Raw genomic sequence first — 14,262 nt, 5'->3', positions numbered from 1 at the left:
TTTTACCCTATTAGACAGGTATTACCCTTACCTTTGTGCTTGGATTTGGTGATTTTGTTTGAAACCTGGCATTTTAAACCTGCAGCTTCTGAGGCTACAATCTCAGTATGTGTCAGCACTAGCCACATCTCTTACAGGAGGTACCCTTTATCCAAACATGACATCTGTGCAAAGCTGCCTGTGTGCTGAGTGGGTAAGGGCAGGAGGGAAGAGCTGGCCAAAGCACTTCTATTGAGTTTGGGTTGCAGGGAGAGAAAGCCAGGTAAAAAGCTGATGAAAGCACTGGCTCTCCAAGTTCTCAAAACAGCTGCGGAAAACTCCATTATTCCCAACATATACAGGGTAGAGTTGGGTAGAGATGCATGAGATTGTCTCCTTTAACAGCAGATGCCTTCCTAACATCTTGGTTAAGAAACTAATCTTCACCCAAGGCCCTGCACACTTTGTGAAGGTGCCGTAATTTAGTCCAAGTCCTTTTGCTATGCCAATACACTTGGCTCCACAAAGCTGAGTACTTGCTTCTCTTGGTGAAGAGGGGCAGATTTTGCAGAAGGGCAGATCTGCCAGCTGATCCCCAATCCCACAAGCAGACTATGGTGAAGAGAGGCCTGCTATCATGAAAAGGCTACTGTGGATGTGTATGCATATCCCAGAGAGTGGAAGAAGCCTGGACCACAGGCAGAAACACCTCTCCCAGTGTATAAATAACCTTTACACTGGAGGGGATCAAAAGGTTGAACCAAAGCTGACCCAATGACAGAGTTGAAAAAGTACTAGAATTTAAGGCTGCTTACTACTGGAAGATGTGAAGCATTCCAGGGTTGGAGCAGAAGGACCTGACCTCTATGTCTGCTGTTGATGTGCAACTGCAAGTGACTATAGCAGACAAAAGATTTGTAGCTTACCTCCATGGACTGCTTCCAGAATGCTTCCTACAGAGGCACACAGGTAATAGACAGTCCTACCAGAGGGGATGCAATAATGGATCTGATGGTCACCAACGTAAGCAAGTTAATTGGAGGCATCAAGATTGGAGGCAGCCTGGGCTGCAGTGACCATGCACTGGTGGAGTTTGCAGTCCTGAGGGATATCAGTCAGGTAAAGAGTAAAGTTAGGCTCCTGAACTTCAGGAAAGCGGACTTCCAGCTCTTCAAGGAGATAGTCAATAGAAACTCCTGGGGATAAGGGAGTGGAACAGAGCTGACAGCTCTTTAAGGAAGTCTTCCACAGAGTACAAGAGTTCCCCAGGAACAAGAAATTGGGCAAGGAAGGTAGAAGACTGAGGAAGGCATGTCTGAGTAGGGAACTACTGGTCAAACTAAAGGGAAAGAAGAAAATGCACAGGAAGCAGAAAGAGTATAGAGATTAAGTTCGGTTGTGTAGGGATGCTGTGAGGAAGGCCAAGGCAAAGCTGGAATTGAACCTGGCAAGGGATGCAAAGAATAACAAGGGCTTCCACAGCTATGTTAACAAAAAAAGGAAGGTCAAAGAAGGTGTACTCCCCTGATAAACAACACTGGAAAACTGATAATAACAGATGAGGAGAAGGCCGAGGTACTCAACAACTTTTTTGCCTCAGTCTTCAGTGTCAACCTCTCTTCCCATGCCTCTTGAGTGGATTGACAGCAGGATGAGGACTGGGGGAGCAAAATGCTTCCTGATCTTTACATTAGTGGGCAAGGGAAGGGCTACAGATGTCATTTATCTGGACTTCTGTAAAGCCTTTAACATGGTCCCCCACAACATCCTTCTCTATAAATTGGAGAGAGATGGATTCGATGGGTGGACTCTTGGGTAGATAAGGAATTGGCTGAATGGTTGCATCCAGATGGTAGTAGTCAACAGCTCATAGTTTCAATGGACATCAGTGACAAGTGATGTCCCATAGGGGTCCATACTGGGACCAGTGTTATTTAATATCTTCAGTAATGACACAGACAAAGGGATCAAGTGCACCCTCTGCAAATTTGCAGGTGACACCTGCAGTTGACATGCCTGAAGGATGGGATGCCATCCAGAGGGACCTGGAAAAGCTCAAGAAGTGGGGCCATGGGAATCTCATGAGGTTTAACAAGACAAAGTGCAAAGTACTGCACCTGGATTGAGGCATCAATACAGTCTTGGGGATGAACAGATTGAGAGCAGCCTTGCTGAGAAGGACTTGGGGATGCTGGTGGATGAGAGGCTGGACACAAGCCACCAATGTGCACTTGCAGCCAAGAAAGCCAAATGTGTCCTGGGCTGCATCAAAAGCAGCGTGGTCAGCAGACTGAGGGAGGTGATTCTGCCCCTCTACTCTGCTCTTGTGAGACCCCACCTGGAGTGCTGCATCCAGGTTTGGGGTCCCCAGCATAGGAAGGACACTGGCCTGTTGGAACAAGTCCAGAGGAGGGCCACAAAGATTTTCTCCCTGAGAGGAAAGGCTAAAAGAATTGGGATTGTTCAGCCTGGAGAAAAGAAGGCTTCTTGATGATCTAATTGCAGCCTTCCCGTACTGGAAGGGAGCATACAAGAAAGATGTAGAGAAACTTTTCACAAGGACACGTGGTGACAGGACAAGGGGAAATGGCTTCAAACTGAAGGAGGGTAGGTTTAGATTAGATAATAGGAAGAAATTCTTTACTGTGAGGGTGGTGAGGCATTGGAACAGGCTGCCCAGAAAAGTTATGGATGTCCCATCCCTGGAAGTGTTCAAGGCCAGGTTGGATGGGGCTTTGAGCAACCTGGCCTAGTGAAAGGTGTCCATACCCATGCAAGGAAGGTTGGTACTAGATGATCTTTAAGGTCTCTTCCAACCCAAACCATTCTCTAATTCTATGAAATCACACTGAGATATAGAACAAGTTAGTACTTAAAGTTTAGCCTTTAAGCTAAGTTGACATGCCAGGATGCAGGCATCTACAAAGGCATCACAGGGACCACAATGGCAGCTGATGCTGAAAGACATGCTCTGTTGGAACAGAGGAATGGTATTGACTTTTTGCTGTTCTTTTTGCTCACATATGCCCTGCTCATGTCAACAATAAAGTTTGGATGTATTGACTTACCTGAGTCAGATCTGCTCCGCGAATTCCCCTCCGAGTTGGGGACCGAGGTCTGTATCATGAGCTGTACTGTCTCAACCTCGTCCTGTGCTTTCACCTTGCTCCAGCAGATAGCTTGGATGTGCCTGGTGCTTTTGGGAGCTCTAACATCACTCTGCTCAGGAAGGACACAACACATGTGAGGACATAACAACATACAACACACTAAGCTCTCCTAGGAGGGAACATCCATGAGTGCCTGGGCAGCAGCAGTGCTTTCAATAAAGAATCTATTTTGCAAAACCATTTAGCCAGTTCTCAAGTATTTTTAGACTCTATATAATTTTGGCTGGTACTTCGTGATTTTGCTAAAAATATGGTAGAGAATAACTGTTTCAATTCTTGTACCATGTGGAGGAAAGATCTGAAGGCCTTCCTCTACAAACACAAAAATACATTTTACTAGTTCTATTAATGTGAACATCAAATGTGCCCTGCTAAAAGAGGGAGGACTAAGCAGGTATTTTTGCAGGGGAACCCCCAACAAAATTTTCAAGGAGTACCAAACTCTTCAGTTTGTTGTTAAGGACAACAATTTGGACCTGTTAAGGTCCAGGATTTCCATGTTTCTCCATCACTGCCTGAATACTTGTTCAGGACAGAGCTGGAATCTCAATTATTAGCCTCCTTCTGACGCACAGCATTGGTCTTTATAAAAACACTCCTGTAAGTAACTGTAAACCCTTTTAACAACAGCTAATTTCTGTCATATCAGAAAGCGTTCCAGACTTTATTTTATCTTACTATACTCTTGATTTCTCGTTTTCTCTCTTCTCCTGTTGCTTCTCTGCTCTCCTAATTAGCACTTCATTGAAAAGATAAAAACCAGCCTCTTCAAGTAATGCAAACAACATTGACCATTACACTTCAAGAAAAAGGAGCTTTCCTCCTTGAGAAGAAGAGCCATCTCAGGCAGCAGTCTGAGGCCATTGTCTCTGTAAACTTCATTCAGGTTTTGCTCTGAACTTTAGATTGTACAATTAATTGCAGGCAGCTGAGACTTGATTATAGGATATAACAAAGCCAGAGGATGCTATTTCCACACCTCCTGTGTAGGTTTTATCTTGGATCAACAATTTTATTTGTTTCTTAGAGCTTACCTCATATGTAACAACACATTCTACAGACTGGTGTTCTTCTATCCCCACAATCCATTTCTCCATTACAAACGGTGGCTGAAGAAAACATGGTAGAAGATTTATAAGGTGCTTTTCATCTCCTGCCTTGTTTTTGAAACACCCCAAAGATAGTTCCAACATTTGCCTCTTTTCATCCATTAACATATTGCTATTAAAATTTTATGAGATAAAGTAATGTATTTTGGAAATATTTACTTCCTTGCTTACAAAAGGAAACTCAGAAGAGATTTCCATACGTAACAGGCAGTAGGTAAGACAATGTGGAATGTTTTCATGGGGGCATAAACCTTTTTTCAATTTTATGCATGTACAGGGGTTTTTTTCTAGATTTACAGAGGCCAGCAAGAACAAATACCTAGAGATTCTCAGAGATATTCCTTGACAAAATTAAAAATGTTGAAATATGTGGAACATTAATGTTACTGTATCTAGTTGTTAGTTTATTTAAGCCTTTTTTTAAGGAAAAATTGAAATGTCTGAGATTAACATTAAACAGAAAACTAATAATAACAAAACCAATCATAATAATAAAAAAATCACAAGTGTTGTTCCAGAAATCACTAACAATTAAAATAGTATTAGCATGAATTAAATATTATAATCCCTGTTGGCAAATATACCTATATCACATTTCCCTTAAAATTATGACTGTTGACAATCTGCTTTTCATTTTTTTCCTTGAGAAAAAATAACCAAAGGTTTCCCCCCCCAGTTTTACCCCAAAAATTCACAGTTAAAAGCATTCAAGAGTTTGGGTGTTTTTACCAGCACACCTAGAGCAGCGTAATTGGTAATCAAGCTGTACATTTTTTCAGTTAGAAATTTATTTTGCTAGTTATTACCAAGTGGAGCATATTAATAAAACCAAAAAATTAAAAAGACAGCTACCAGAATGCTTTTTGCATTAACAAAACTTCTGCTGCTTAGGAAAAAGCGGTCTAAGCATTTGCTGGTAAATATTTACAGGGAGGTTCTGAAACAAGGTAAAATGCCTAGTGACACTGAATTGCAGATGTTCAGTGGTGTACTGTCTGCAATGGGTTTCAGTCTTTGCAACCCATTGTTGCATGAAAGAGAGTTTTAGAAGCATGCAAAAGTTCTAAAACCATGTCAAAAAAAAAAAAAAGAGAGAGAGAAAAAAGCCCATAAAAATCCCATAAAAATCCCATGAAGTTTCTGGAACATTTAAATCAGTTTCTTCTCTTGAAAGAGAAAGTAATTTTTTAATATTCTTTTCTTTAAAAGGGGTAATAAATTCAGAGGATATAACATGAAATTAAAACAAGAAAATAAAAATTAGTTCCTTCTCTTATTTTTCTGTTGTTAACATTACTGTCAGCTTAAAGGAGAACCAAAACACCTAACTCCTATTATGATACAAATCTGTTTAAAATGTGCATTTTATTTAAAAGCTGTCAAGAGATTGAGCTTCTGCAAGCACAAAAGTCGACTGCTGTGGTATTTTAATGTCTTTGTTTGAGATCTGTGAATTCATGAAAGCTTTAAAGCTGTAAATACCTTTGTCATCTTTAAAATCTCTACATCAGGTAGGTTAGTGTTGAATGTCACATCTTTTATGTAGGTTATTGCAATTTCATCCCCGTCCATCTCCATGTACATTTTCCATTTACAATCCTATGAATAATAAAAAAAAGAATGCTGGATCGTTAGAATACAGATAGAAAAAACCAACAAACAACAAAACCCCAAATGAAACAAAACTGAAAGCTGAAACAACCCAAAATCTAATCCTCAATATATGAGGAGAAAAAATAACCCAGAAGAAAGTTAAGGGACATACACATATTTTAGGATATGCATGTTTTCCAGTAAAAGTGCTGATAACCCTCAGTCCTGTTGTTCACTCTTAGCTCACCTTGAGAGGCAGCTGCCTCTCAGACAGGTCTGGATGTCTTCAGAGGTGTGGATCCCCTGCAGTGCCTCACCTGGACAGACAGCCTGTTGAAGCAGGCTTGGGAGCTCTGCACACCCAGGGGAGGTGGAGGGACAGGGCAGTGCTGGGAGCTGTCACCTGGGGTCACAGTCAGTGCTGGCAGCCAGCCCCAAGGACATTGTCCTGATGAACCCAGGAACAAATGACCAAAGGGTCTGTGAAACACCTTCATGACAATTGCTCAAATAATGGGCAAGAGGATGAGCTTGTTATTACAGCTCAGTTATTTCAGATACTAAATGCCCAGTGAGGCACTGAGCATCCTCAACTTCTGTTCACCTCCAATTGCACTATTAATTATAAGCAAGCCCAGCTTAGAAAATAATCACAGTGAGTCTAATAAACCAAAGCAATAAAAGGTATCCTTAAAAAATCCCCCGAGCTGAACAGGGAGCCAAAATCCAACATTTTGCACAGGTGTGAGCCTGCAGAAGGTGACAGCTCTGGCAGCATCCTGCAAGACATCCTGCATGGGCTGAGTGCTGGAGCCGGGGTTCAAGTCTGTGGCCAGGGAGGCTCCCACTGGGGACTGGAGACTGCCTGTCCATGGTCCAAAACAGCCAACATTTGCTGGTGTGCCTGGCAGGTGCTTTGGGGATGAGGTGCTGTCCTGTGCACTGAGCTCCTCCAAAAATCTGAAGGACAACAGGACTACGGTGAAGCATTGTATCTCCATCTCCATATAGGAGAGAGGGAATCTTCCCTTCACAGTGGCAGGAGCTCCTCCGGACATACCAGGGGTTTGGAGGGTCTGTGCCTGGCAGGTGTGGTCTCAGCACTTGCTGGACGCATTCTTCACCTCAAATCTGCTCAGAAAATGCAAACACTTTCAGTGCGGAAACAGACGGCGGCTTAGGGCACGGGCCACAGTTGTTTGCACTCACAAACGTACAGCAGCCTAAGAAGTATCCATTCGCACACGAGATTTTCTGCTAGTGTTTGCACATGCTTCTCTCATAAGTGCAAGGTAGGAGCGCAGCCCTCAGAAGTCTCAAAGCTTTCAATCAGGCATTGAATTGGCAATACCAAGATAAACGAAAACTGAAGTATAAACATTTCCAAACTACAACAAGAAATTATGTTTGTGACAGCATTTGGCCCTGCATGTCCATCTGTCCCCATTGAAAGCTTCCACATTTTACGAGCAGAGTGGATGTATGAGTTGGTTTTTGCATTGCCCTGGTGTGAGTTTGAGTGATGGGAACTGCAGTTCAGTGGTCAAGGACCAGACCAAGACTCAGAGGCACCAAGCTCAGTTTCCAGTTGTGCTATTGGCTTTCTGTGCAACCTGATAAGGTGCTGGAGTTGCCCTGTGCCTCCATTTCCTAATCATGGACTGTATGTCTTTGCATATCTCTTTTCTGTCCTGCTTTTTGGGTTTGTGAGCTAACCCAGGCTAATGCCTGTCTTGTCCGAGGTAGGCACAGCATGACACCCTGGCCCTGACATGAGCTAAGGACAGCATGTCCTATGTAACCGAACAGCAACAGCAAAGAGAGTTGTCTCTGACTCCTCCTTGTCCCTCAAATTGTGCTCCTCTCCCAGCCCACATCATTCTTGTTGTCAACCTTTTTTGCAGGACTTCCTACATTCGTGCTATTGCAAATTGAACCTGAGGTTAGAGACGGGATGCTTGATCACATTTGTAAGTTTTACAAAAACACCTGAGCCAAGGAAAGAAAAAAATATTGACATAAAGTACTATCCTCCAGTTAGTTCAGCACATCTCCTGCCGTAATACCAGTGCCAAGAACCTGAGAGCCAGAGCTGCACCTTGTGCCAGGGCCCCTCATGACTCAGGATTTTGTGCTGTTCACTCACATTTCCCTACAGACTACATCTGACAAACATGATCTCATTTTAATAAACAAAAGAAGTCAACCAGCCATCTCTAAAGACAAGGCTGACAAGCTGTGTTCATCCAGGGTGTGGCAGGTGGGCACCTGCCAGTGCCCAGCCCTTGCCGGATCCGCCATGCACGCAGGAGCGGCTCTCCATGCGGTAACGAATCAGGCTGCCCCACGCAGCGCTGGATGCACCAGCCCTGCACAAACACGGCCTTCCCCAGATCGGAACTGCATCTTCAGACAAACACATACACTCTCCTGTCCTTCAAACCCAGTCCCCAAACCTTTGGTACTTTTTGGAGCCCTCTCCAGCCACACTGCGCAGATACCAAAAGGGCAAGTTACCACACTAGGCATACCCTCTCTGGTCACCCAAAAATACCTGTCTTGTTTTATGCAGCAAGGTTTCCATTCTGTGTTATTGTAAGATCATCACTGGAAAGGAGAAAGAGAGAGAGAGAGAAGGAAATAAAGAGGGGCAAGAAAGGGAAGGAGATGCTGGGAGAAAAAGAAAAAAGAAAGAGAGAAAAAGAAAGAAAGAGAAAGAAAGAAAGAAAAAGAAGGAAGGAAGGAAGAAAGAAAGAAAAAGAAGGAAGGAAGGAAGAAAGGGAAAGTAACTAGAAAAGACAGTAGATGGATGACTTTAGAATCAAGGCACTTGGGAAAAATCTAAAGTAAGTAGGTGGCTACTTGTTTTACACACCCAGTAACTATTTTGTTCAACCACACAGTAAATAATGCATGATTTGCATGCTGCAGAAAGAAATGGACATATTTCACTGTTTTCCAATGGAGTTCTAGGTTCTTAAAATAGGAGAGAGACGCTTATCCACTGAAGTAAAAATGTGGCTAGAATAACCAAGTATATGAATTTCAATTCTTCGATGAATTGTAGCCATAAGGCTTCTTGGATTGGGACTACATTTAACGCCAGATGTATGTGGGAAAATAATTTAGAAATGGAAAAGTGTCTGGTTGATAAATATGCTTACACGAGTCCTCCAAAGAGACTTCCCTGAATATCTTGTCGTTCAAACATTAAAATACCTCCCAGTATTTACCTGCTTGATTTTGGTTTAAATAAAGAATTTCAGCTTTTTGTTTTAAGAAAACATCTCAGTTCAGAACTGAGAGGCAATCAGTTCTGAAACCAGCAAAACTTTATGTGAAAACATTTTCAAATAACACTTTGACAAAGTTAAAAAATCAGCAGCTTCTGAAAATGATTCTAGAAAAGCAAATTACACATGTATTTGAGCCGCTTCTCTTCAGTTTCAAAACAGAAAATAAAAACACTTTAAAACTTAAGTCTCCAGCTTACTGTGGTGACAATACTTCTCTAGCCCCATATGCATTAACATCTGCCAAAAAAAATATAATGAAAGGGAAATGAGAAAGATCAGGCACAGGCTCTAAACAACAAACATGTGTCCTGAAACAACAGCTTAAAACCCTTGCTGGGAAGGCACTTCATTTTTCAAGGGGGCCCAAATCCAGGATTCATTTTAAAACCAGTGGTTGGAATGAACTTTTTTTGTTTTTTAAAGATTGAAATAAAAATGGAAACAGCATTGTAGCAGGTAACGGGATATTAGAAGAAAAGTAAGATGTAGCACGAGATGAAACAAATATGAAAAAAATATTGGTCATGCTGATACTAAAAGTAGTAGCATGTTGATGATTTAGATCCCTAGAAGCTCTTTTACGTTCTTAGCTATTATCTATCTCAGCTGCTGAAACCTGCTGTTTTAAAGGCGTTAGAGTTGAACATCTAGTGACAGCACTTGGGTTATTTATCATTATGTATCACCCTGCTACACTATATTTTATTATACTGGTTTTAAAGGAAGATAACACAATTATAGTTAATTTGCTTCTCTTCTTTATATATATAGTGTCATGACCCACCACAGCTTTGTCCCATGAGATATTTTTAACCAAAAAGAAATCCACAAGAAACTCTCCCTAAAAATTCCATTAATAACCTCTTGTAGCATGTATAGGTTGCAGGGTCTGGAACTAAGAATGTTTTAATCTCTTCAGCAAAACAATGTCTCATAATGATGTACAGGACTATTGCTGCACTGATGAAGAATCATACATAATTCAGCACCTTTCACTTGGCACCACTGTGATATCCTCATTAGCAGTGGCTCACAGTGGCTGTCAGATGGTGTCCATGCGAATGCAGGCATTATATTGTCTTTGAGATGTGCAGCTGCTTCCATGACACTGCCAGTATATAAAAACATGACGCCAGTTTGTTTTATTTAGTGCTAAACCTTCCAGTTTGTAAAAACAAGGCTGACACAGAGCCTGACATGAGGCAGTGAAAATAATTAGCTCTCATTTTCTCAGCCTCCTATTTCCTTCTCCCCGCTGTGTTCTCTTTCCACTAAACCACCACATGTCAGTCGAAATGGGAGGCAATTAGTGGGCTCATTTCAGTCCCCACAACTGTGCTGAAAAGAAAGTATTTATGATGGCACAATGAACAGCTGAAAGATTAAATAACATTTGCCTTTTGAAAAGAAAATGACTTCTAGCTAAATGGGCAATTTTTGATTATTCTCAAACAAGCTTAGAGTAGTTGGTTTTTAAAATACAAGAAAGGAAAATGAGTCATTTTTAGGTGAAAGAATCAAATAAAACTTGACACAGTAATGCAAATAACTGATGTTTTATTGCAAAATATGTAAATGTGTTATACCCTTAACAATGGCTGGTGTCTCAGGTCAGGGCAGGCTGCTGCCAGCCAGGCTCCAGCAAGAGAAGGTGGCTCCATCGCTGGTTTTGTTTCAGCTGTGCAGGCAGAAAAAAAGAGGGGCGGAGGGGAGGCCTTGCGAGAGAGATGGCCTTAGAACGTACAGAAACAAAGCAAGCAAAAGATATATTTATGTTATCAGTTGCCTGGGTGCCTCCTTCGAGCTGGAGCCCCTACTCCTCTGCGAGGCAACAGGCACTGACTGTCTGGAGCTTTGCCTGGAGAAGCACAAGGCCTTTTTAACACCCACGCAGCCCAACCAGCAGTACCAAAAATATCTGTCGCTTGACAGCCCCCTTCTTTATCATCCAGCACTGTGGAGCTCTGTGCCACGACACAGTGGGATATCATGGTAAATACCGGGCACTGCTGCATGCTGGGGCTGGTGCCTGAGAACAGGGACTTGGAGCAGGTGAGAGGAGAGCTCTGCAAGACCATAGTGTTCACCAAGAGCTGCCCCTGACATGTGATCAGAAGCAAACAGGGGTTGTTGCAGTCGCAGGCATCATCCACAGGAGCACCCTGCTTGTGACAGCAGGATTGTAAAGGTGGAAGAACGAGAAATATGAGCCCCTTCCCTGAGGGCTGTGTGGGTGTCCTCCTGTACTGTCCCTGTCCTCCAGTGCCGTTTTCTGCGGATGACTCATGGGAACAATCTGCTGGAGCCACGTGGACCATGTCCCCACTCATGGTGGAGGTTGCTGCTCACACACTGGGGCTGCAGGGGACAAGGATGCACAGGAGCTCAGGAAAGGCATGGCACGGCTGCTGGATATGTCCTGTGCATGCTGGGAACAAAGGCTCCTCTTCCAGGCCTTTGTCTGGAGAGCGTGTGCCAAGCCTACAAACTACTGGGAACCTGTCTGTGCTTCTGCAGACACATCTGTGACTAAGGTTGCATGTGAGAGATAATGTGTGGAAGGCAGCAAGTTAATTCAGTGATCAAGGTATAAACATAAATCTTGAGATTAAAAAGTCTAGAAAGTCAAGTGAGCAAAATCGCCTAGCTGAAAAGTTTATATGGCTCTTCAGGGCTATGGAATAACTTCTAAGGGGAATCCCCGGTATAGCACTGCTCACACAAGGATTTTTAAAGGTGCTGGCTTGAGTTTGACCTCAGTTACAAATGGATGCTACAGCTGGAGCAATCCCAGTGGAGATGATGAAGTTATACCAGCTCCACTTCATGCAAAAACAATACGTGGCCCATAAAAGCTTTTTTGAAAGAGTACAAGGGGCTCTGAGTCACCCGCACTGATTCACCTTCTTGGCAGACTATATTAATCAGTTCTTAGTGGTGCTGGCAATATTTTAATGTGGCCGTGGTTTTACTTTACAGCTTAGGTCATTTTTTGTGTTCCTTCACAAAGAGTTTACCCCTTTACTGACTACTTGTTAGAATAGGAGCAAATCTATGAAAATGGCACAGAAACACAGCTACTCTGATTCTTGCATTAACTACTAGTCTTTAGTCCTGAAAGCATTTTGTTTTGAGATGGAATTAAAGAGAGAGGGTTTAGAAGATGAGGTTTTGAGCTAAGGTTAAATAACCCCAGGTAAGAAAGTCAAGGTACTTGCAATTACCTTGCAAAGGAAGGGTCAGAGAAAACCAATTCCTCTTCCAGCTTTACTTTACTGAAGCGGGTTAAAATACCTATAGAGCATGGGAAATATATGCGACCTAAAAACTACAAAAGTAGAATTTCAAATTTTAGACCTTGGCCCCCTTGCTTTAATTTTAAGAACATAAAGAAAGGATTTATGAGTGTTGATGTAGTGGGAGAGTGGAGGAGAAGAGGCAGCAGAAATGGTCTCAAGCACTTGTGAAAGTGCATTCCAGTTACAACTATTTCAGTACTGTTTTTTCTGGTACTACCTGCATTTTGCCAGCCTGGGCTTCTCCACATGAAGAGCTGGTCAAAACATCTCTCTAAAGCACCATTAATAGTATATTCACTTCTGCACTACACATTTAAATAATAGTATTAAAATATATCCCAGTTTGGATATTCAAGGCTAGAAAATAGTTCACAGAGTTAGCAGACAGTTTTGAAGAGGCTCTGCTCCTTACCTTGTCAAATGGAGGGAGAGGTAAATGGGGAAAAATAAGGTGAAATGGTGAGCCAACTTCAAGGCTTTGTGTTCAGATATAGGTCAAATTATGACACACCAGGTAAAAAATGAGAAGATTCAATGGCATAGTGAAATCTGCCCTTTTGAGGACCAAAACTAAAGAATGCATCAATAGAAGGCAAAAAGACTTTAAGCCATTCTTCTCATGGGGTTGGGTGATTCATCAGTGCAGAGCCAACACAGCTCAGACACCCTTCCCTGATTGGGAAATTTTAATGAGCCACCAAGGATGAGAAAGCCATCGAAAATTCCCTCTGCAGTTCTGCAAATCAGTTCAAGCCACAATTGCCAGGGCTTGTTGTTTTACCCTCCATGTTGGAGTTAATTGGTGGTCCCCTGCTTTTTTTTTTTAATTTGTAGAAAAAAAAATAAAATGTCTAAATCTATCACCTTTTAGCTCAGCGGGAATTGTGTACAGAAAGGTCATTAAAAGGCAGTGAATGGAAGTAACCACATAACTTGAACTATAAGAGTCGGAAAAGAAACCTCTAAAAACCAGGTTAGTTTTGCAATGCTCACTCCTTATGCATTCAGAGAGCACAAAGGTCAACTGAGCTTTTATTGCCTCCAAAGATGCAGCTAAAAAGGGAAGGAAACTGTAATGAAATGACTGCATCTGTCAGCTGGTGGAAACCAACATAATCCCACTACAAGATGCAGTTTAAATTAGATAACAAATACAAGGCTGGTAAAGATGTGTACTGAGAAGTCAATGTTTCATTCAGTGTACAGACAAGGTTGAACATTCAAATGCTGACCTGAAGCATATCCACCAGGATCCTCAGTAAAAGGCACTGCCATTCCCAAGGCCCTTAATATTCTGCCTGCTTATGAAGAAGATGCACTGGCTGTGCTGATGGGGCATGGTGCAGTGCCAGGGAGGGGACACCTGTGCCCTGAGGAATCATCTTCACGCTGGAGATGGTGCTGTGCACTCTGACCAGCCAAACACATCTGAAATAACCAGCACCCCTGAAATGGTTTCTGTGTCCTGGATCAGTTCATCCAGCACTTTTATACCCAGTGGTATTGCTGTATGTCATGCTGCACACCAATGCTGTGCCCACACCAGAGCTTTAATTTGAATCAGGAGAGCGCTTTTGTCCCACATGTCCATCCTGTGCCATGCTTCAGCAGAGCCACCTCTGATGGCCTGGGTGGGCTTGCTTCCAGGTGCAACTACACTAGGAAATGTTCTACAATAACTAATGGGAACTCAGCCCAAGAGACCAGCACAGAGCCAGCCTGGTGATCAGTTCCCCTGTACAGAGCCCTTCCTGCTGTGCTGCACCATCTCCCAGATGAGCCTAATAGCTTCCCTTGATGTACATGGGTCTAGTAA

At 42.6% G+C, this 14,262-nt stretch overlaps 1 protein-coding gene across 1 annotated transcript in view; it reads right to left on the bottom strand.

Moving 5' to 3' along the window:
- Positions 1 to 14,262, bottom strand: part of MAP3K20 (mitogen-activated protein kinase kinase kinase 20) — a 90,793-nt gene that overhangs the window by 2,592 nt on the left and 73,939 nt on the right. Inside the window, exons 17-19 of the mRNA XM_027733540.2 lie at positions 5,741 to 5,857; positions 4,184 to 4,258; positions 3,048 to 3,198 (exon numbers count right to left, since the gene is read on the bottom strand). Coding sequence (XP_027589341.1) covers positions 3,048 to 3,198; positions 4,184 to 4,258; positions 5,741 to 5,857 — 343 coding nt within the window. The remainder of the gene's footprint in view (positions 1 to 3,047; positions 3,199 to 4,183; positions 4,259 to 5,740; positions 5,858 to 14,262) is intronic.

The sequence above is a fragment of the Pipra filicauda genome, unplaced genomic scaffold (assembly GCF_003945595.2).
Source record: "Pipra filicauda isolate LSUMZ 115617 unplaced genomic scaffold, ASM394559v2 scaffold5_size6683894_pilon, whole genome shotgun sequence".
Lineage (NCBI taxonomy): Eukaryota > Metazoa > Chordata > Aves > Passeriformes > Pipridae > Pipra > Pipra filicauda.
This window is presented reverse-complemented; position numbering and strand designations above follow the sequence as displayed.